The sequence below is a fragment of the Gastrolobium bilobum genome, unplaced genomic scaffold (assembly GCF_033153095.1).
Source record: "Gastrolobium bilobum isolate Gb01-03AN ecotype WA unplaced genomic scaffold, APGP_CSIRO_Gbil_v1 utg2195, whole genome shotgun sequence".
NCBI lineage: Eukaryota > Viridiplantae > Streptophyta > Magnoliopsida > Fabales > Fabaceae > Gastrolobium > Gastrolobium bilobum.
The window spans coordinates 512,847-537,984 of NW_026895782.1; the positions used below are offsets into that span (position 1 = coordinate 512,847).

At 33.4% G+C, this 25,138-nt stretch overlaps 1 protein-coding gene across 2 annotated transcripts; it reads left to right on the top strand.

Annotated features, from left to right (window-relative positions):
• The first annotated feature begins 6,382 nt into the window (after positions 1-6,382).
• LOC133295874 (synaptotagmin-5-like) lies at positions 6,383-23,834 on the top strand. Of its 2 annotated transcripts, none has more exons than XM_061494745.1 (12): positions 6,383-6,699; positions 6,788-6,833; positions 6,915-7,035; positions 8,055-8,176; positions 9,007-9,108; positions 11,037-11,111; positions 12,266-12,345; positions 13,183-13,333; positions 13,429-13,659; positions 22,168-22,464; positions 22,710-22,823; positions 23,505-23,834. In XM_061494745.1, exons 1-12 carry the CDS (start codon positions 6,485-6,487, stop codon positions 23,649-23,651), a joined length of 1,701 nt encoding a protein of 566 aa, XP_061350729.1. In that variant the 5' UTR covers positions 6,383-6,484; the 3' UTR covers positions 23,652-23,834. The 2 variants fall into 2 exon arrangements, with proteins under 2 accessions (XP_061350729.1, XP_061350731.1); XM_061494747.1 differs by having other exon boundaries at positions 6,383-6,692; positions 6,781-6,833.
• Positions 23,835-25,138: the final 1,304 nt, after the last annotated feature.

A 25,138-nucleotide genomic window follows, 5' to 3' on the forward strand; every position in this document is an offset into this window, starting at 1 on the left:
CAAGTACATACTTTAATATATTGTATAATTAAATAATAATCAAGATTACAATCTATTGCTATTGAAAAAAATGGGAGGTAAAGAGAGTAAAAATATCTTATAAATTATTAAAAATTATGTAATTTCATAAATTAAATAAAAGTATATTACAAAAAAATATGGAAACTTAATCTCATTTTTTTTATAACAGCTTGATCTCACTTTTTGTCTATATGCTTTATCACGCGGTTTTTAAATAATGAAATTTCATGAATTTGTAAAATAAATTTCGCAATAAAAGAGTTTTCTGTTTCTAAAATAAAAAATAATAATGATAATTAAAGTGATGCGATTTAAATAATAACATAATGTATAATTAAATAATGTTCACCAATTAAAAAAATAAGAAAACGAGATCCAACTAAGTTGTCAATACCACTGATGATTTGACATCCACTATTCCACCTGTTCTTAGGACCACTTGAATTGAATCCACATATTGAAATTGATTATCATTACCCTCTGTAGAAATAATCATCATCACTGGCCCGCAAAATGGGATGAAGATCAAGTTGAATAAAATAACTAAATAAATAAAGGACTCACACATTAAATATATATATATATTTGATTTTTTTTATACATATATGATATATGAATATGATATATCCACTTCTTTCTGAATTCAAGGGATCCTAATAAAATTTACGTTGAGTGGCTTATGTAGAACTTAAATTCTATCTGCATGCTTGTAACGAGTCAATGAAAGAATTTTTTTATCATTTTCATGACAAATACTGGATGCACGGGTAAATTGATGAATAACTTGTTCAATGTGCTGTGAAGGTTTTCGAGTTTATCTATCACTTTCCTTTTTCATTTTTAGGGGGAATTTGATAGTGAAACTTTTTTTTTTTACGAAAAAATATATTAGGAAAATAATTTTTTTGAAAATGTTATCAAAAAATTATTTAATAGGTCAAAATATTAAAAAAAAAATTGTATAAAATTTTCTCATATCATAAGAATCCTGTGATATTCTTGGATAATATTTTGGTTTAAAATTTCAAAATTCGTTTTTTTTTTGGAAACAGATTTTTTCAAATTTTATTAACAATCCTCATATTAAATATGAGTAAATAATACTGTTCACTTTCCAATAGCATCCAACACTCGATCCTGGACAAATCTAGTCTGCAACACCCAGGGGATTGTCAATGTCGCTACCACCAACCAAACAACATTTACACGCAGGAAGCTTCCTTCACACAGGCAATTCAAATGAGTGTTGGCAATGAAGTACTTGTCATACTCATGACATAAATAATTGAGCACAGTACCGTAATACAATAATTGCACCAGGGTATTCAACTTGTGCCCTTGTTTTTTTTGTTTTTTTAAATATATTTAAATGTGAGATGTTTAATATGAATATTTAAACTTTCAGGGTGATTGAAAAAAATGTTTTTTTGAAAGTTTTTTTTTTATTTGAAAAAATTACATGTATTTTTATGAAAACAATTTTATTTGAGGCAGAACTATACTTTAATTTTTTCTCTAAAATAATATTGGAGAGAATTAAATACATCTTTCACTCCTATCTACTCAACTTCCACATGAGCTATTATTATCATTTGATATTCACAAGTTTTACTATACTTAAAACTTACTCACGATTCCCCCGTCTAGAAGTTTTTTATTTTGGTGGTGCTTTGTAATCAACACAGTTGCTAGACGACGGTGAAGAGGTGAATCGTGATACAAGTATTTGATTATTATTAATGTTTTTTATGCTCTCTTTTTTTGTATTTTTCACCCTGTCCTTTTCAAGATCCACGGAGGAACAAAGGAGCCATATGATGTTTACCCAAAAAAAAAAAAAAATCATATGAAATTCACAAGGATAAGTCCTTCCACTCTAAAAATAAAAAATATTTCACTCTTTTAACAATAAAAAATATTTCAGATGGATTTTCTAGTGAAAAAATATAATAAAGTGAAATATATCATAAAAATAATAAATAATAAATTAATTTTGTAATTACTTTGATATTGATAATTCACTCTTTTATATATATATAATTGTCATTACTCCTGCAATATAAAATAAATTTATCTCTTATAATTCTAAAATAATATCATTTAAAAGTTACGATAGATGAATTTATTTTTGGGAGAAATATTAATCTAATATATATATATATATTAAATATAATCTATTATCTTGAAAGTAATTAATTTTCTTAATTCATTTCCCTTAAACAATGGGTTATCTTATTGTTAATTTCTCTTAGTTGACTCTTGATTACTATTTGTTTATACTAAGTTGAATTTTCCTTCTTCTTTTTTATTTATATTATTTTGTTTTTTAATCTATTTAAAATTTTCCTTAAAAAAAGAATTTCAAAGGCGTTGCCGAACCATCATTATTAAATATGGAGACATAAATAATATTTTTTGGATTTGTCACTATATATATATATTAATGAGTTGTTAAATAAATTAGGATTACCAATAATATTTTTCTAAGTCACGTTTATATAAGATAGATATATGGGAGATAATCATGTATGCAACCATCACGGCCTAAATCTAAAATCGATCTCATAATTACTCATAAGCCTTATATTCTGTAGCTGCTAGTCATATGTCGTAGTGGTTGATCTCACGTTCTCAATGAATAATTATGTATCATATTAAATGACATAAAATTATGTTATTTTAAATAAATAAAAAAAGATAAATCATAAAACAGAGAGTGAGAGAATTTTTTTTAAAAAATGTGAATCTTACTTCATTGTGAGAATAAAAAAATATAAGATATATCATTTAAAATAACACACATTTATTTTTTTTCCGTTCCCAATATCACAATAACCACAACTTACCTTGGGCATGTTTAATTTTCATCCAGCATGATTTGTCTAAAAATAATGATGATATAATAAAATGGGAATTCCAATTTGTTCATATATTTTGTAAATTAAATTAATTGAAAATAAGTACATTACCATTAAGGAAAAATGTGTATCATTTTTTTTTTTTTTTTGATAACAATGTGTATCATTTTAAAGTATGTAAAGTTGTGTTATTTTAAGTGAGAGAAAAAGATAGATTATAGAGCACAGAGAGTGGATAAAAATAAAAAAAAAAGTGTGGGTCTCAATTCTTTGTGAGAATAAAATGACACAAGTTATGTAATTTAAAAGGGCAAATATTTTTCCTACTACTAATGCTACATAAGATTTATATAATTATTTAATGGGATAGGATATTATAACAACTAATTAGGATTACTATCAATATTATTACCAATCAATTTCACCGTTAGATTAATTATATTAATCCAATAATTATATTTATTTTTATGTTTGTACGATTATAATCCAATTACAAGAGACAATTCAACTTATCCTGGAAAACTGCTCTGCATATGGGATGTCAATGTTACTTTCGTGTATTAGTTTGACGTGCATCACTATGCAGACTTCCTAGATCTCTTCATGAATTCCCCTCATTGAAGGGTTGTTGAGCGATTATGGAGGCTCTTTCACCCACCAGGGTGTTTATTTCTTTAATTTATCAATTTGGTATTAGGTTAAAGCTATTAACGAATAAGGATCATTTAGTGACGCGAGGGGACCCAGCGTCACTGAGTGCCGCTATCATCCCCTCGCGTCACTCTCACTTTTTTTATTTTATTTTTTACTTTTTTCTATTGAGTGCCGCCCCCTCTCCCCTGGGGCACTCACAGAATTGTGCCAAGTGGCACAATCTGGTTACTCCTATTACCGTAAAACTTCGGAAAGCCATAACTTTTGATTCGGGTATCCAAATTAGATGATTTTTTTTTTATTTCACATAACTTTTCGAGATCTACGCAATGACATCTCATTTGACATATTTTATCTTCTATTAATATAGTTCAAATTTGTAACACTAATTACACTTTTTTACAGATTTGAATTATGTTTGTGAGAGATAAAATATGTCAATTGAGATGTCATTGCGTAGATCTCGAAAAATTATGTGAAATCAAAAAAAAAATCATCTAATTTGGATACCCGAGTCAAAAGTTATGGCTTTCCGAAGTTTTACGGTAATAGGAGTAACCAGATTGTGCCACTTGGCACAATTCTGTGAGTGCCCCAAGGGAGGGGGGCGGCACTCAATAGGAAAAAGTAAAAAAAAAAAAAAAAAGTGAGAGTGACGTGAGGGGATGGTAGCGGCACTCAGAGACGCTGGGTCCCCCTCGCGTCACTAAATGACCCCAATTCATAAATACCTTGAACCAAATACCAAATTGATAAATGAAAATCACAAAAAACCTCAATGGGTGAAAGAGCCCGATTATGGATGCAACCTGAAATCTCTCTCTCTTATGCATTTATTATTGGAACTTACATCTTTGCCTGGGCTATCTAGCATATTTTGAAAGTCACAAAAAGAATTTATTTTTCAACATATAATTTTTATGATCCTCTTTCGATACAAAATTATATGCTGAAAAAATCTAAAAAATCCACACGAACAGCTAAGCAAGAAAATTGCGTTTGGTAGGAATTTTGAAAACATTTGTCCAGGATTCTAATTTGTACGAGAAAATGACATTGTGTTAAAATTGAGAGCAAATCATCACTTATTCTGATTTGTATGGGAAAGCTACATTTGTTTTTTTTTTTTCCAATTTATTTTTTCTAGCTTTATAGAAAGTTTACAAAAAATTACTCTTTAAGCAAGGGTTACTTTCATAATTTCACCTCATTTTTTCAGTAATATTTTATTTTCAATCAAACATAGCCTCGAGAAATTTAAAGTAATTTTTTCGATAATATTTTGACTTATCAAATATTTTTTTTTTAATTTTCTTAGAAAACTCATTTTTCCACCATATTTTCAGTAATTGTAATTTTTTGATAATTTTTTTTCCTCTACCAAACGCCTTCTGTATTGACTTTAATACCCAATTTTCTTAAGATTAACTCATGATTACTTGATTAATATCATGTTAAGTATCAATTATTTTAAAATTTTAAGTTGTTAAATAAAAATTCATGAATAATTTTATTATGGAAAAAATATGTGTCATTTTAAAGTATATAAAATTGTATCATTTTAAGAGAGAGAAAGAGATAGATAAAGGAAGAGAGAAAATTGACAAAAAAAAATAAAGATGTGGGTCCCACTTCTTTACAAGAGTGAAACAATATAAGTTATGTCATTTAAAAGGATAAACACTTTTCTTTTTTATTATATCAATAACTATTAAAAAAAGACTAATTCGGGAAAAGTATAGCAAGTGTCGGTAATTAGAAATAATGAGGGTTTACCAAAAAAAAAAAAAAAGAAAGAAATGATGAGGGCTGTCGTTTTGTAGGTTTCTTCAAATACAAGGGGGAAGCCACCACCAGCGCGGCACAAGTGTCGGTGTCAAAATAAACTCAGTAGATGAAAAATCATATGCTTCTAACTATATATGACTAATTTCCTACGTTTCTCCGAAAACATTGTTGTGTTGTAATTGTTATAACATTAACTACACGATACTTTCTTACCTTACCTGTTACTAATTTAAATAATTTCCTCTCACAACTGAACCGGTCAAATAACAAAATCATAATTTTTAATTTTTCCGTCTGAATTCGGTGGTAGGTGGAAATAATAGCCATACTTATCCATATATCAGAATCTAATCCACAAAAAACAAAGGAAAAATAATGTGAAGAAGAATGTAAACTCCATTTTAGTATTTCGTTACATCATTCTATGCCTCAAACCCTATGCCATTATCATACACCTCATTAAATTTTCCGTCCTTTTTGTCAAGGTCTTTATTTATAAACTCAAAGTATGGTTAGATTTTTTTTGTCAAATCAAACGAAACATGTAAGACTCAATAATAATAATCTTCAAAGCCACCTTATCCGAAAAAAAAAAAGCAAAATAAAATGAAAATGGATCTGTAATTTAACATGATCATATCATGTGGAAGGATTTTAACTATTAATAATTAAATCAACGGTGATGTGTAACTTTCTATTCTTATATTTTTTTTTCTCTTTCCTTATCACCATTAATTCACCCATGTATGGTTATGATTACCCCACATGACATGGTCATGTTAATTAACACATGAGAGGATCCACTCCCGAATAAAATAAAAATGGAGTGACATGGCAATATTTGATTGGTGGGACGGCTAAAACCATGTGAGAGTAAATCAAGCAATTCAATATTTTGTGACTTTGTGACTTACGGACATTAGAAAAATCTAGTTAGTTACAATAAGTTATAAATAAGTAACAACCAAATCAACTTCCAAATAATCACCACTGTAATGTAATTTTGACGGTCTCAAGTAACGCTTTGGATTCTTGTTGAGCTCTGAAAGCAACGCCAGAGCGTCACACGCTTCTCACGAGGATCAAACTTCTTTCTGTCTATTCTCTCTGGTCTCTTATAACTGCAGAGAAGGAGAAAGGGGGGAAAAAGGAGAAGAAGAAGGATGGGTTTCATATTTGGGGTTGTGGTTGGAATAGTTGTGGGGTTAGCCATCATTGTTGGGTTCGTTCGCCATGAGAATTCGAGGTCTAGCCAACGATCTCAGCTTGCCAACACCGTTGCAGCTTTTGCAAGGATGAGCGTCGAAGATTCTAGAAAGATCTTGCCACCTCAGTTCTATCCTTCTTGGGTCGTCTTCTCTACTAGGCAGAAGTTGAGCTTCCTTATCTTAACTAACTAATTAACTAACCCTCTTTTTTTCTTCTTCTTCTTCTTCAATGCTCTCATTTTCATGTTTTCAGTTAACTTGGCTTAACTCGCATCTTACTAAGATCTGGCCTTATGTTAATGAGGTAACTGTCTACTGTTGGTTTACTATTATGGTCGTGGCTTTCGCCGTTGTTATTGATTTCTTCCTGCATCGGTTTTGTTAGGCTGCTTCTGAGCTCATAAAAACATCGGCGGAACCGATTCTTGAAGAATACAGACCCATGGTTTTGGCTTCTCTCAAGTTTTCCAAGTTTACTCTTGGTACTGTAGCACCACAGTTTACAGGTTAGTTCAATTCATTCAATCCAATTACTTTGAATTTTTGCCAATCGGCTCTTTCTTTAGTGCAATTAGTGACTGTTATCATCTTGCATTTTTTTTTAATTAAAAAAAACTTAGACAGTACATATTTAGTAGTATTTGTCAACGGCCCACTGCTGGTTTGCTTCAATTTTCCCTTCTTTGTTTACGTTCACTGCGTTTGGACAGTAGGGGAACTGGTTTTTAGTGTGCTGGGTGTAGCTGAAATCAAGCAGGTGGAAAATTGGGGTATGAATATTATCATACATATGCTTGGTAAAACGAAAATGTGGATGTTAGAGATATATAAAACCATTAATGTAGCCTCACTCAACAACTTAAATTTTTGGGTTGAATTGGTTCTTTACAGTGGATAAGGATAAGGGACATGTATTGGATTTATATAATATTTCAAACATAATTTGAAAGTGGAGGTAAACTAGTTTTACTTCAACACCACAAGTTTTGGTCTCTGCTTCTATTGTGTTAAAACGATTTTCTAGTTTCCACCTAAGACCAAGCAACAAGGGGTGTTAATCACAACTTTTCCATTGCGCTTAAGTTTTACCCATTCCCTATTTTCCAAAAAGAGCTCCCCATGAAACCCTCTGTTAGGGATTGAGGAAATTCTTGTATGCAGTCTTTTCCTTGTATTTTTTCAAAGAGGTTGTTTCCTGGACTTGAATCCATGACCTTTTAGCTTCCGATGTGTCCTAAAACTCATATCATGTTTAGTTGAATTGAATCATGATAAGATTGTAAATGTGATTATTCGTTGATGCCTGGCTTCTAGCTTAACAAAGTGAGCTTATGCAAAATATTTGCTAAAGTGGTTACTAGTGTGTGGGGTAAGGTTGTTTCTCATATTTGCTATGGTTTATGTATTTTATGTCACCATGTTATCATTTTACACATCTTACTTTTTAAAGATCTCTACCTAAAGCTTAAGCTAATCGATGTCATGCATTTCTTGGACCTTCTAATTTGTTGATGTTCTTCTTTAGGAGTTTCTATAATTGAAGATGAAGGGGATGGTGTGACAATGGAGTTAGAATTGCAGTGGGATGGGAATCCAAGTATTGTACTTGATATTAAAACACTGCTTGGTGTTGCACTTCCAGTGCAGGTACTTCTCTCAACTTATTTTCTGCCACTGCATGTTTGGTTACTAGTTATTACCAGTAGCTGGTTAGATGCCTTCAATTGGTCCAGTTGCTTAGGTTATCACATTAATTTTCTCCCTGTTCTTATCTTTGAAGGCTACATGCCATATCATGTCTTTTCTTTTCACTCAATCAAACTATTGTAAGACCCAAATTCTTCCAATTTAATCGGAGATCTAATCCATTTTGCTCTGAAACTGAATGCAATCTTAGACATAATGGTTCTTTTATGTTACATTAATGGAATCCCATGGATACGAAGATGGAACACTGTTAAGAGATATAATAAAACCATTTTGTGCTTTTACCCAACAGTTTGAGCTTTTGGTAGAGTTGGTTGCATGACTTGGTATCAGAGCCTATGACTAAGAGGTCTAGAGTTCAATCATTGCCACCCCCATTCTTTTAATAAAAGTTAAATTTCAGCAGATGGTAAACCTAAAAAAAAAGGCCTATGCCTTATCCATTCTTTAAAGCCCAAAAGGTTCTTCTATGAGGGTGTGTGTTAAGGGATATAATAAAACAATTCATGCTCCTTCACCCAACGGATCAAGCATTTGGAAAAGTTGGTTGCGTGACAAACACCATTTGATTGGGTGTAGGAAGATTATCCTCCTCCTAACTTTGTCATGATTGTTAACATGCATAAAACATAATAGGAATGTTTGTGACTACAAGCTTTCTGATTGTTAGACATCAGTCATTTGCGCACAAGTAACGTATATTAACTTGGGAAGGATTATTCCTTGAAAGATTATGGTTGATTTTGTGTTCTTATACTCTCTCTGTTCAGGTAAAAAATATAGGATTTACAGGAGTTTTCAGGTTGATTTTTAAGCCGCTAGTTGACGAATTTCCTGGCTTTGGAGCTGTTAGCTATTCATTAAGGCAGAAGGTATGGTTTTTCTTCTTAAATCCATTCATTTCCCACCTGTTTCATTGCACCTACATTAGTACGAGGCTTTCAGTGAATTTTTTTTTGTGGTTCAATGGGGACAAAAACCCTATTGAGGTTTATTTTTAATTAAGCTAAACTTAGGTTATATGTTTTGCAAGATCTAGCCAATTAATTTATTAAAACAATTGATTTATTTTTGTATTTAATTTTCTTGCATAATGGGTGAGTCTTCATGCAACAGTACTGTTGTTGCCTTTTTACTTGGTGGTTACTGTACTAGTCATGGAAAAAGGCTCTCTGCTGGCATATTTCTCTTTCAATGTGGTCTAATAGGGTACATGCACGTTGACCACGTGCAACACACATTCTTTATGCATGCAAGAAACACTTGTCTGTATACAAAAACATTAAGCTCATGTACACATGTAATATAATGAATCAGAAATTAAAATCCCAAGGTTTAAAGATTTGATTGACTCCTGAAATCATAGGATTATTTCTGTAGGCTTTAAAGAAAAATAATCAGGTTTCGAAAACCTTTATGTGGACTAAAACAGTCTCCTAGAGCTTGGTTCACCAAATTTAGCTTGGCTATGAAACAGTTTGGGTACACACAAGGACAGACAGTTCCTGCCCTCTTTGTTAAACAACTTGAAAATAGGAAGAAGTTAGCACTTATTGTCTGCATAGATAATATAATGATTTCTGGAGATGACACTCAAGGGATTAAAAGGCTTAAAAATCAGCTTCAGGCAGATTAAGGTAAAATACCTTGGACACTTAAAATACTTTCTTGGGATGGAAATAGCAAGAAGCGAGAAAGGCATTTTTTCCCAAAGGAAATATAGTCTTGATTTTCTAAAGGGAACTGGAAAAATTGGGTGCAAGGCTACTGGAACTCCTGCAAACAGAAGTTGGAAACAGAACATTGATGAAGAAGATCCTCCTGTGGCGAGGGAATCCTACCAGAACTTAGTAGGGAATTTGATCTAACTATCCCTCACTAGACCTTATATTACTTACAGTGCTAGTATGGTGAGGCTGTTATGCAATCTCCTAATACAAAACACTTAGATGCTGTAAACCAAATCCTTTGCTACCTAAAAGGGACTTTTGTCAAAGGACAATTGTTCCTGAAAGATAGTCACCGAGAGATTGAATGATGCAGATGCAGATTAGTTAGGCTCAATAGAAGACACAAAACCAACCACTGTGTCTTGCACACAAGTGTCGGGAAATGTAGTGACTTGGAGAAGCAATAAACAAATTGTTGTTGCAAGTAGTGCTCTGCTGAGGCAGAATATAGGGCATTTGCTCAAGGAATTTGTAAACTTTTTTGGATAAGTACCCTTATTACAAGGCCTATTTATTCCACTTAAAGGTCCTATGAAAATGTACAGTGATAACAAGTCATCATTAGCATAGTCCGTAGTCCTATTCAACACGACAGGATAAGCATGTGAGGATTGACAGAAATTTCATCAAGTCAGAAATTGAAAATGGAACTTTCAGCCTACATTGTGTGTCAACCAAGTCACAAGAAGTTGATATGTTTACAAAAGCCTTGTTGAAGTCAGAATTTTATTTGAATATTAGCAAGCTGGGAATGATTGACATCTATGCAGTAGCTTGAGAGATAGCGATGAAATCAGAAATTAAAATCCCATAGATTAAGGGATTTGATTGACTCCTGAAATCATCGGATTATTGTCTGTAAAGTTTAGGTATTATTATTGCTAATTGTTTAATTATTCAAAAGTTGGTTGAGTCACTTTTGAATTTTGTACCAACCACTTCTGACTTTTGCCTTTTGCCTTTTGTATCAAACATAGTCTATTATTGTAAACATATGTACATTGAGAGAAGTGTTTGATACCTGTGTTTTTATAATATATTTAATCATTTCAGAAAATTTTAACTTTCAGAAAAAGTTGGATTTTACACTAAAAGTCATTGGCGGCGACATATCTGCAATCCCTGGATTGTATGATGCAATTGAGGTTTGGATCACTCATTTTCTGTTAATAATACCCTTTTGTAGCTTTTCATGGCTCTTTTATTGTATCTTAACATATCTCTTGACGGCGAATGTCATGTTAATCATCATAACCATATGATGTTATTTGAAGTCCTTTTCATCATTGATGCAGAAAATTGAAATTGTTTTCTTCCAAGCAGATATTGTGTTTAGGTCATCCTTTTATCATTAAAAATGTTATGACTCTCATATACACCAATGTTGATTAAAGAATGAATTATATCAGCTCAAGGAGATTCTTTGTTTCATATTATTTTATTTTTCTGATTTGCTATTTATTGAAATTTAATAGAAATTGGTTTTCACTATTCTTTTAAAAGAAATGCCATTATCTCTGTATTCATTTTGCCTTGTTTAGAGAAAAGTCAATAGTTCTCAAGTGAACCTCTGATACTGAGGTTTAGCTTTACTCAAAAAACATACAGAAGGTAGATTTTCATCTTCACTTTTTTGTCAAAAAGTTCCTTATGTATTAACTTTTTTAATAAACTAATGAGATTTAAAATTATAAACGTGAATTTGAAATTTAAAACAAATATATTTTATAACTGCATCTCATTTCCTCTCCATCACTTTTCCTTCCATTCCACTTTCTCCATCTCTTCATTTTGTAGCACACATGCATATGTTCATTTTTCGAGTTTTAAGTATGAAAATCTGGTGCAGCAAACTTGTGTATATACTTGCGACCTTTTAAGTTTATACTCGTGTATTTTTTTCGTTATTCTATTTATACCTTACATTTGAAGTCTCTTGAAAATGTGCTTTTAAATGTCTATATAACCAATAAGTTGTTAATTGGAGGAATGTTTAATGTAATTGGCTTGACATATAAAAAAAACAAGTAACAGTGATTATTATGTCATTTTTATGTGTTTGCATGTACCTCTGTTACTTTTGGTGTCTGCTAGAGGTATCTATATTCCTTAGTGCAATGTTTTTCCTTTATAGGGTTCATATTATACACAATTGTGTTTTTTTATGAACAGAATAGTTAGCTGATATTATTATTCTTTCATTTACTTCTATTCCTTCTTGTTTTCTTCCTATTAAATAATTAGCTGGTATCTAAAATCCAGATACTTTATAATAACTAGGTCTAGTAAATTATTACAGGGAGCTATTCGGGATGCTGTTGAAGATTCTATTACATGGCCTGTGAGAAAAGTTGTACCCATCTTGCCTGGAGATTACAGGTAACAACTGATGAATTATATAAGAAGGATCACTGAAGTGCACTTCAATTTTATCATTGTTGTTTCCTTTTTGTTATTGCCAGCCTTTAAGTTCTTGGGTTTTTTTGGGTAGACTTTGATGTTTCTCTTGAAGTTCAGTAATTTTTTCTTTTTAGTTTCTATTTAAAAATCCATAACTGTTTTCTTATTTTAGAGGAATTGGAATCATTGAAAGATAATATGATAATATGATAATTATATAATTATATAAGTAATGTCTGTCTTTGGGTGAGGCTACATTAATGGTTTTATATATCTCAACAATGAATAATGAATGAGATTCTGCAACTAGTTCCATGATACAAAATATGGTTCTACCTAATTATCATCTATGGAACAGTGAGCCATAACCCTGAGAAACATGGTAGATGCTAGACTTAAGGTGGCCTTTGGAAATATGTATCTCCAAGTTGCTTTATGTCTGGTCTCCATGTCTAAACCTGTTGATCGACTGATTTGGCAACGCCAATTGACATGGGTGTATCAATCATAGGATAACTTCTTTTTCTGGTCGGCTTATGTTGAAATTAGAGGGTTTAGGTATAGAGGCAGGAAGAAGAATACTCAAAATAATAATATTAAATTGAACTTGAAAATCGAGGAATATAATGAAACTCGGAAACCACTCCTAAGAGACCTTATAAGATGCTCTATTTATTTTTAAGAATCAATGATGATAGCATGAGATATTTTCTAAATATTTTAACAATTTATTGATCATGAAATTACTTTCACTATGATATGACCTGGTTAAATCACAGATTTGCCATTTTGAACCTTACTGTATTTCTTGTTCAGTGATCTGGAGTTGAAGCCTGAGGGGATATTAGAAGTAAAGCTTGTGCAAGCAAAGGAATTAACAAACAAGGATATCATTGGGAAATCTGATCCATATGCTGTAGTATACATACGGCCTTTACGCGAGAGAACTAAAAAAAGCAAGACAATTGTACGTTGTGTCCTTTTCCTCTGTCTCTCTTTCTCAAGCCTTTATTGGTTCTCAATTCTGGAAGAAATAACTCTAATTTTGTTTTCTCCGTCCAGAACAATGATTTGAATCCAATTTGGAATGAACACTTTGAATTTATTGTGGAAGATGTGTCCACCCAGCACTTATATGTTAAAGTGTATGACGCTGAGGGTTTAGGGTCATCTGAATTGATTGGATGTGCTGACGTACGGCTTAGTGAACTTCAGCCTGGTAAAGTAAAAGATTTGTGGTTGAAGCTGGTCAAGGATTTGGAGATCCAAAGAGATAACAAGAACAGAGGGCAGGTGAGAAATCCTCTCTTATATGTATGTCATGCTAGATCAAATTTAATGATAGTTACAAGGTTCTTGGTTTGCTTGAGAAGTTTTCTGTTACTTTGGAGTTACCTTTTTAACCCCCACTACAATACTTAGCTGTCCTGTATTTTTTGAAAATGGGTAAGAGTGGGCAGAATGCAATCCATTTAGCAGCATTCCTAGTTCTATATAAAGCTGAACTTGATACTCTAGTTTATCATTTATCTCCTATTTCCGCTGCTTTCTGAAATTAGGGGTCCCAATTGGTTTTGAAACGCTTAAGTATCAGCCAGTTAGCAAATATTGATTTAAACCCCTTTCTCTTTACTTTTATGATATACAAGGGAGCTAAATGTTAGAAAACCCATTAGGTCCATTCTAAGGGCCTCAACTTGCAGGTTCTTTTTATTTTGACTTCCTTTCTCCATGGGTAAGACTTGAAAAGAAACCTGAAATATTATTGCTATTGTGTAAAAACATGTACAAAAGGTTATACTATTATAAAGACTAATGGGTTTAAAGGAATAAACCCAAATCCTAGAAAATAAGGAAATACTAATTTGACTAACAAAAGAAATAAATAATTATATTACCAGTTTGCTAGTATGTTCTTGAAATTTGTCAGTGGGAAGTCCCTTGGTCAAGACATCATCTAGTTAATGACCAAACAAAATATATGGAGTAGTAATCAGTCTGCTATCTAATTTCTCTTCGATAAAGTGGCGGTCGATCTCAATATGTTTTGTTCCGTCGTGTTGAATAGGATTGTGTGTTATATAGATGACTAACTTGTTATCATAAAGCAACTTTATAGATTCTTCACATCTCACCTTGAGATCATCAAGAATAATTTTCAGCCATAATAGTTCACCAATACCTTGAGCCATGACTTGAAGTTCTGCCTCTACATTCGACTTAGCAATCACATTTTGCTTTTTACTTCTCCATGTTACTAGGTTTCCACAAAGAAACATACAATAGCCCAAAATAGACTGTTGATCATTCATGGATCCAGTATAATCGACGTCTGTATAAACTTCTAAGGGTAGCATTCCCCCTCTCTGGAATAACAGTCCTCTACTTGGTGTGGCTTTTAAATACCGGAGAATCCTATCCACTACATTCAGGTGTTTTTCCCTTGAGTTGTGCATGAACTAGTTAACAATGCTAACTGTATAAGCTAGATGAGGTCTAATGAGTCAGATATATCAATCTTCCCACTAGCCGCTGATATTGTCCTCTGTCAATTAGAGGGGTCTCCTTTTCACTTCCCAATTTGTGATTCTGCTCAGTTAGAGTACTAGAAGATTTACACCCAAGTTTTCTTGCTTCTTTAAGGAGATCAATAACATACTTTTGCTAACAGTTAAAGATTCTCTGCTTTGAATGGGCAACCTCTATCTCAAGAAAATATCTCAATTTCCCAAGTTTTTTAACTTCAAATTCAGCAATTAGTCTCTTTTGCATAGCACATTTCTCAATTATATCATCCTCTGTTATAATAATGTCATCAACATAAACTAGAAGAAGAGTAAGCTTACCTCTTGGGAATGTTTAAGATTATCTCCGTTTGTGGAGTCAAATCCCAGTGGGATCTCCATGTAAACTTTCTTTTCTAACTCACCATTGAGGAAGACATCTTCACATCATATTGGTTCAAGTCTTAATCTAAGTGAGCAACAAGGGACAATAGGACTTTTTCAATGTTCATTTTGGCTACCAAAGCAAATTCTTCGTAATTAATGCCATAGGTCTATGTATAACCCTTGGTTACTAATTGAGCCATCTCGTGAGTTCCATTATAATTATATTTCAGAGTCAACCATTTGCACCCCATTGCTTTTTTTCTGTTTGGCCTCTCGACAACTTTTCATGCTTATTCTTCTCCAAAGTATTCATCTTGTCATGCTTGACTTGAATCCAATTATCATCTTTTAATGCTTCGTTTATTGATGTCGGGATTGAAGTGAAATCAATTGCTGAAATAAAACTTTTATGCTGAATAAAATGGTTTCTAGAGGAGACAAAATAGAGATAGGGAGTTGGGTACAAGACTTTTTCCCCTTCTTTAAAGCAATAAGTAAGGCATCAGGATTAATATTAGGCTCAGGATTAGAAGGAATAGTGCATTCAATATTTTCCGGTGGTTCAGATGATTGCAGGCGCTAGTGGGGCAGTGTGAGTTGTTTCTTCCTTGATATAGTAGTTCAGGTGTCCCAGCTTTTCGTACCTTCTGTAAATCGACAGAGGGCATGTCGCATGAAGTACCAGATGAACTATCAGCCTTATCAACTAGTTTTCCTTTTCATTATCATGTAATATAGCTACTAGTGCTGGTATAGGTAATGGAAAGAGAGACTCTGACTCAAAGAACACAGACAAAGCTTTTGTATTGTTCCCTCTTTGAAGCAGAGGACGTGGGAAGAAGGACTTAAATTCATTAAAGGTAAAATCTATGGAGACAAAAAAACTTAACTTGAAAGAAGAAAAAGCTCAAAATATTTTATTGATTCTTAGGAGGTACAAATGAGTACGATATATATAGAGAAATTAATGGGCCTAAAGGAATAAACCCAAATCCTAAAAAATAAGGAAACACTAATCTAACCAATAAAGGAAACAAATATTACAGATATTTTCCATATTTATAACACTCCCCATCAATTCTCAGCTTGCTAGTAAGTTTTTGAAATCTGTCAATGAGAAGTCCCTTGGTCAAGACATCAGCTAGTTGACGATCAGAAAGAATATATGGAGTAGTGATCAACCCCCTTCTAGTTTCTCTTTGAAGAAGTGGTGGTTGATATCAATATTTTGTTTGGTCGTGTTGGACTGGGTTGTGTGCTATATAGATGGTTGACTTATTATTAGAAAGTAACTTCATAGGTCCTACATATTTCACTTTGAGATCATCTACAATGATTTTCAGCTATAACAATTCACAAATACTTTGGGCCATTATTTGAAATTCTGCCTCTGCACTCGACTTAACAACCATATTTTGCTTTTTACTCCTCCATGTTACTTGTTTTCCACGAAGAAACATACAATAACCTGAAGTAGATTGTTGATTAGTCATAGACCTAACATAATTAGCATCAGTATAAACTTCTTGGGATAGATTTTCCCCTTCGGAATAACAATCCTCTGCTTGGATTGGACTTAAGGTATTGGAGAATCCTGTCTACTGCGTGCATGTGTTTGTCCTTTGTCGACTAAAGGATTCTCCTCTTTATTCCCCAGTTTGTGATTCTGCTCAAAAGGAGTATTGGACAATTTACAACCAAGTTTTGTTGCTCCTTTAAGGAGATCAAAGACATATTTTCGCTGACAGATAAAAATACCTTCCTTTTAATGAACTACTTCTATGTCAAGAAAATATCTCAGCTTCTCGAGATCTTTAACTTAAATTCAGTAGTCAATTTCTCTTGTAGGGCACATTTTTCAACTATATTTTCCCCTGTGATAATAATATCATCAACATAAACAAGAAAAATAACGACCTTCCCGACACCATAACGACGTTAAATCTTCCAAATCAAGCACGTGGGGATTGCTTCAACCTATAGACTTTATTTTCTCTAATGTAGAGTCAAATCCCTGGGGAATTCCCATGTTAACCTCTTCTTCTAACTCACCATTAAGAAAGATATTTTTCAAATCAAATTGGTTCAAGTCCCAATCAAAGTGAGCGACAAGGGACAATATAATTCTCACGATGTTCATTTTGCCCACTGGAGCAAACGCTTCCTTATGATTAATGCCGTAAGTTTGTGTGTAACCCTTGGCTACTAATCGAGCCTTATACCTGTCAAGAGTACCATCTGAATTATATTTCAGAGTATAAATTCATTTGCACCCCTCTGCTTTCTTTCCGCTTGACCTATCAACAACTTCCCATATCTATTTTTCTTTAAGGCATTGATCCCGTTATGCATGACTGGAACCCAATTCTCATCTTTTAATGCTTCGTGCATTGATGTCGAGATTGAGATGGAATCAAATATTGAAATAAAACTTTTATGCTGCACAGAAAGTTTCTTAAACGAGACAAAAATGAGAGAGTGTTGGGTACAAGAACCTTTTCCTTTTCCTTAAGGCAATAGGTAGATCATCAGGTTTTATAATATCAGACTCGCGAATAGAAATAGTGCATTCAGTACTTACCAGTGATTCAAGCGATTACAGTTGTTGATGGAGCAGTGTGAGTTGTTTCTTCCTCTTATACAATAATTTGGGTGTCCTAGCCTTCTGTAAATTAGCCTTCTATATATTGTTAAGGGGAGACATGCCAGATGAAGTATTAAAATGAACTTACAGCCTCATCAACTAAGTCTTCTGCTCATTATCATGTAATGTAGTAACCGAGGAAAATTCAATAGAGTCAGACTCTGGAAGTTTGGGCAAAGGTAAGTAGGACTCAAACTTGAAGAAAATGGAGAAACTTCTAATTTTGTCTTCCCCTGAAGATAAGGACGAGGAAAGAATGACTCAGATTCATTAAATGTGACATCCATGGAGACCAAAAACTTGTGACTCAAAGGATGATAGCATTTGTACCTTTTTTTGTTGGGGGCATATTCTAGGAAGACATACTTAAGAGCTCGAGCATCCAATTTATAGCGGTGCTCTTTATGAACTTGGACAAATGCAACACCCAAAGACGCGATATTGAAGGCTTTGCATAATAAGAACAGATGGAAAGTGAGAGGTCATGAGTGTGAACATGACTTACATTTCTAAGAATCCGAGAGGGTAACCAGTTGATCAAATATATTGTAGGCATCACAGCTTCTCCGCAATAAGAGTTAGGGAACAGATGTCTGGAAAATTAATGCTCTAGCCACTTTAGGTGATCTTTTCCCTCTCAGTAACCTCATTCATGTCATTTTCCTGAATAAATTGTGAGAGTCGCTGGTTGATGTATTTAATACTATTATCAGTCCACAGTCTTTTAATATTTTTTCCAAATTAGGTCTCAACCAAGTTATAGAATTGGATGAATAACTGTGGCACGTTCGACTTGTCATTCATTAGGAAAATCCAAGTTACTTGAGTATAATTAACATTGAATGAAACAAACCACTTAGCACCTGAGATATCATGTAATTTAGGTGGTATTTAAACATCAGAGTGAACAAGATCAAATGGTTTGACACTTATTATGAAGCTAAAAGGAAATGATGTATGATGGAGTTTTGTAAACTCAGACATCACAATGAAGTGATTTAACTTACACGTGCTTGAATAGGATCGGAAACAGAGTTTTGAGAAAGTGGATGATCCGAACGCTTGTGATGAAGTCAAATCATATACTCTGAAATGGATACTGGCAACTATTCCCGGGCACTACTTGCAATATGTTCTTGAAGGAGATAGTACAATCCACCCTTTTCCTTTGCAACTCAAATCATTCTCCCCGTGGTGAGATCCTAAATGACACAATGAGTAGGAAAGAATGTTATGGTACAATTGAAATCAGTGGTAAGTTTGTGAATGAAGAGAAGATAATGAGAGAGTTTGGGAACATGAAGAACATTTTTAGATATAAGGAGGATTGGACTTTAATGGTACCAGAGCCTGCAACTAATACATAAGATCTATCAATGACAGTTATAATACGATGCTAGTGGTAGGTTGATAAGTGAGAAAGTTATTAGGCTGACGAGTCATATGATTAGTTGCACTAGAGTCAACAATCCATAATCTTACAAGATCATTGCCAGAAGCCAGAAAAGATTGAGTACATGTGTCCTTACCAGTCATAGCACGAGACCAAGAGTAAGAGGTCTTACTAAAGGTATCCATAAGGATCCACAAACTAAAGTGCTAACTTGCTTGAGTCACCGGCAATCCTCAAACAACGATAAAATGTCAGATTTGAGCAGAGGAGGCCTGAATTAATCCAAAAAATCTGATTTTATAATGACATCAAACACATATGACCATAATAGTGTCTAATCAAGGAGGTGAAGGCAAATCTAAACTCAGTACGATTAGGTGACCACAATCGCGATGGTTTGAAGGCAAACAACGGCTCCACGCGTAGAGTGGTAGACTATGCATGTAGGTGAATGTGGGCTTCGTTTTGATTGGGCTTCCAGTAAGTGGCTGCTTTGGACAGTGCGACACCATTTGTGGGTAGTCGGAGATGAAAATCTGCTGGAAAAGTGCTTGAACAAAATCTGAAAACTCGATTGAAGCTTGAACAAGCAATTGGAGGTGTGCGGTTCTTCTTCCGGTCATAAAGCTGTTGTAGATCAGTAGATTGGGAGACTCTGAGATGAAATGTGGTCTTCTCGGTCCAAAAAGTCCTCGGAAATTTTTTTGAATGACGGCGAGGAGACCGAAGCTTGTTAGAAAAAGGGTCCGCACTAAAGGCGGTGATTGCAGAAGCAAGAGTGGCTCCTAACATATTTTATTGATTCTCAAGAGTATATTTACAAAGGAGTATGATATATGTAAAGAAACTAATGGGCTTAAAGAAATAAACCCAAATCCTAAAAAATCCTAAATAATTAAGGAACCAATATTATAACTTTATTACATATTTGCAACAACTGACGACTCGAAGAATGGTAATATTTGTATCCCTTCTTGTTGGGGGCATAACCAAGGTAGACACACTTAAAGGCTCGAGATTCCAATTTAGTCTGGTGACTTGCTTTTGGGGATGGGCCAATCTGGCCTAGACAATCCTGTCCCTTTTGTGTGCAACTAGAAAAATGACCGAAAAAGGTGGTTGCTAGAGATCTGAAATCTAGACGAACTTCAAATGGAGCATGACAAGGTGTGGGGGAATTTTTTGGCTGCAATACCACCGTTGATGGGTAGATTGGTCAGTTTTGAGTTGAATGATGATCCTTTGGGCCGAAGAGGTCACTGAATTTTTTTTTTTCCAATGGTGGTGAAACATAGAAGATACCAAAAATGTGGTTTGGCAATTGGACCCGCAACTGAGCACACTAGAGGCGCAAAAACGATCTGCACTAAAGGCGGTGATTGTGGAAGCAAGAGACTCCTTGATCGAAGCTCTTCTACCAACTTGAAAAGAAAACTGAAATATTATTGCTATTGTGTAAAAACTTGTCCAAAAGGTTATAATATATAGAGAGATTTGTAAAGAATCATTTCAACCCAAAACCTTAAGGTGTTGGGTGAGAGCCTTTTTAATGGTTTATATTATTATCTCACACACCTCTTCACGCAAGAGCCCTCTAGGCTTGAAGCGTGGATATTACACATGTCCAATTTTTTGTTTTTGGTTTACCTTGTGCTTATTTTAATTCCACTAGAAAGTGTGGGCGGTGAGGATCGAACTCGTGACCTTGTAGTCACTGAAGCTTTGATACTATGTAAAGAACCATTTCAACTCAAAACCTTAAAGTGTTGGGTAAGGGTCTTTTTAATGGTTTATATTATTCTTTAACAAGACTAATGAGCTTAAAGGAATACACCTAAATCCTAGAAAATAAAGAAATACTAATATGGCTAATAAAGGAAACAAATAATTACAGATACTTTTCAAATTTACAACAAATACTTTTCATATTTACAAAAGTAAGGTATACTCAGTCATCATCATCCTATCCTTCGTGGATTGTCACAATGTCTAAACATCTTCCTATTGAATATAAGAAAAAATTGGCTTGTGTGCTCCATGTACAAATTGATGTGTTGATTGGTGTTCTAGGCATGATTCCCCGGATTATGCCTTACAGGAACCAAGAAACAGAGCACAAGATTAGAAAACAGAGTTTGCCTACTTCATCTTGCCCACGGGGTGAGACAAACTTATGTTGTCGTTCCTCCCCCCACATTCTTCTCTCGCCATACCCACGATCAGCACCTACGGAATTCTAGCTCTGAACCTTCCTACACTCTCCTAACTGCCTTTGTACCTCTATAAAAAGGTTGTTAGAGTGCATTGGAACACACTTACTTTCTCTCTAAGCACAGAGCGTACATTGTGATCCAGAGCGCCAGTTTCCATTTTCAGGTGTACATACACACTGCTTTGCCATCAGACTGTTGGTTGGAGGTTCCGATCCTACTCATATAAGATATCTTTGCCATCGTTCTGTAGATAAAAATACCAGCCTCCATTGGCTGGACATCTCCCGTTCAGTCATCAGACTGAACAATTGGTGTATACAAAAGTCATATAAAAATGAACTGGTTGCTTCGTGTGCAAATGGGAGTATGAACATATGCAATTAGAAATATATATTTCATGGTTCAAAAGTGTTATTCAATATGAATTTATATTCATTCCTTAGTTTCTAAACAGTTAATATAATATTTTCCATTGTATGTCTGACATAATAAATATATTTGCTTTCCCATTATATGTGTGTTTGGATTAGTTTATTTTGTGTTCAAAATAACTTATAATTAAAATTTTACAGATAGAGCTTTTGAAAAGAAAAAAAGAAGCAATTTTTCCCTAATAATTAAGTGAAATCACACGTTATATATGTTGTTCTTTCTGCTTAGGTACATTTGGAGCTTTTGTACTGTCCTTATGGCATGGAGAATAGCTCTACAAACCCATTTGCTCCCAACTTCTCGATGACATCCTTGGAAAAGGTTATGAAAAATGCAACGAATGCAATAGATTCTAATGGAAATGAAAATGCAATTACACAGAAGAGAAAGGAGGTTATTATTAGAGGAGTCCTTTCTGTTACTGTGATATCTGCTGAAGACTTGCCGGTAACAGATTTCATGGGGAAATCTGATCCTTTTGTTGTTCTTACCTTGAAGAAAGCAGGAACAAAAAACAAAACCAGGGTAAGATTTTGAGGGAACGAGAACCTACTTTGCATTCATTTTGAGAATCATAGAGATGAGCCTAAAACTGTTATTGTTGATGAACTTTATTATTTCTTTTAAGATCTTTTTTCTTTATTCTTGGGTGGGTTGGGGGAGGATGTCTGTAATGTGCATTGTAAGTATGTTATCACTTTCCAATTTTGTGGCTTAATAATGAAGATATTACGAACTTGTTTGACCCTGAAAGTTTGTTAATTTCTCAGGTTGTGAATGACAGCTTGAATCCTGTTTGGAATCAAACATTTGACTTTGTTGTCGAGGATGGATTACATGATATGCTAATTGTTGAAGTTTGGGACCATGACACATTTGGAAAGGTAAGAACTTTTGCTGTGCTGAACTAGTTCCTAAAATTGCCTTTCCCCCCCCTTAATTGTCTTGATGAATTTAAGTTAATTGGCACTGAAGTTTAAACACAAATTATGTGGAGTGCCAATTTTATATTATGAGCATTGGAACAGTTAAACGGAGGTTAGAAATCTATATGTTTCAATTTATGGGCAGTTAACTATCACTTGAATTAGTGAAACCAGTGACGGTGAGTTCTAGATGGATTGGTGGAATTGATTGTCAAGATTAACGATTGTATCCTCTATGTATCTCCGTGTGATATGTCAAACTTGTTATGTTTGAATTTTTTTAAAAAAACTGTAAAATTTCTTTTTGGATAGATGTTACCAAAACATTGTTAAAGCAACAGTATATTTAAACATGCTGCACATGAGGGCAAATAAACTATGGGAAATACTACTCTCTTTCATAAGAGATAACTATCTTATGTTGTAGAGAAGATGGATGTATCCCACCATTACAAGGAAAAAAAAAAGAAAAAAAAGAGGAGGTGCGAAAATCGAAATGAGAGAGCATGAGACAAGTTATCTCCTATGATAGGAAAGGAAAGGAATAAAACTCATAAACTATCTATCATTTAGTCATGGGGGCTGCTTAAGTTCATAATTTTTGGTACCTTCTAATAGTTCTCTACATAACTTATGCAGGATTATATGGGCAGATGTATATTGACGCTTACTAGGGTCATACTAGAGGGTGAATACAAAGAACGTTTTGAGCTAGATGGTGCCAAATCTGGCTATTTGAATTTGCATCTCAAGTGGATGCCGCAACCAATATACCGTGATTCTTAAGTTTTCCTTTACACCTTCCTGACACTATGTATAAGTTTGTAGAGGATGTAGTTGTGGATATCTACACCATATACCTTATTGATTTGTTGTATCGTGTATCTTGATAGCAATAACAGTAATCAGTGTACATAATTGTCTCGTCAAACATGGTAAAGATGTAAAGATTTCTATTGTTGATTATCATTTTCAATCTTTTTGTCCCATTATTGATTAATATTTAATGTATCATTGCTGCTGGGGTGTCAAGATATCAGCACATGGTTGGATACTTATCGTTAAGCTATAGGGCATGGGCTTTTGATTCACTTATTATTTGCCGTTCTGTTAGGTGTGCTATGATATAGTATTAGCAAAAAGATGGGGACAACCGCTAAAAAAAATGTCGAACTGAAAATAATATATCTTTTAAAGTTTTTTTTTGGTATAATGATCCTAATTACCCTTTTGAAATGAGTCGGCCTTTTAAGTATTTTCACAAGTTTTAACTTTTTGAGTCGGTCATGAAACTAATTTCGAATTGAGACAATGAGACTTGTATATACTACTGGCGAGTTATGGTATATGGCACTTAAAATGAGTTATCAATTGAATGTTGATTTCATAATAAATACTCAAAATTTTATTAAATATAACCTGAAGTCAATTAAATATTTAATGGGTATTATATCCGTCCCCTAAAAAAATATCGGAGTAATGTTTATGTTTTGTGATTGTTTTATATGATTATAGAATTTGTCGAAAGTAGTTATTTTGTTGTAATTAACTTAGTAAATATTTTTCATAAAATTATTGATGAAATGATATATAATTTCATGAGATTAAGTCCTGTAAGATGAACGAATTTTAAAACAAGTTATTTTGTTACTTATCTCATTCACAAACATTTAAAAAAGAAAATGAACAATTTCGATATAACATTTTTGTTGTTAGGCAGAACAATGATTCCGTGTGACGCTTACATTATGTGTATTTTTATGGGTTTACTTTATTTTTATTATTTATTCAAAAACACTAAGACCATTTCCAATGGCATATCATGATAAAAATGTGAACATTTTATTTAGAGGCCATGTCTATTATCATGACATGCACAAGTTTATGTTCTAAAAATTTGTCTTCCCCGTTTGCACTGTTGGATGTGCACATTAACGTCTTCTGCAGAGTACAGTATTTCATGAATTACTCGTTATACTTCACCCACTTGATGTAAAATCTAAATAAAACAATATTACTATAGCTCTGCTGGGGAGTGAATCCAAAAACATTAACCATACACTGAAAAATTTAAAAACCTTTGTTGGATCTTTCGCATCTCTATTTTCTATTTCTAAATTTTTTAAAAGCATATTTTTTTATTTATTTTTAGTTTCTTAACTGATTCATCCTTCGGATTACATCCAGTTCGAGCATTTGCCGGACATATTAAAGGGAACAAGTCTCCTAAATCTTTTTTTTCCATTCACATAGCTCAAACTCGTTTTAAAAGC

Excerpts from the sequence above, each read along its gene's own strand:
- LOC133295874 (XM_061494745.1), top strand. The coding sequence starts at position 6,485 with ATGGGTTTCATATTTGGGGTTGTGGTTGGAATAGTTGTGGGGTTAGCC. Across the intron at positions 11,112-12,265 it reads GATTGTATGATGCAATTGAG|GGAGCTATTCGGGATGCTGT; the intron begins GTTTGGATCACT and ends AAATTATTACAG. Across the intron at positions 12,346-13,182 it reads ATCTTGCCTGGAGATTACAG|TGATCTGGAGTTGAAGCCTG; the intron begins GTAACAACTGAT and ends TTTCTTGTTCAG.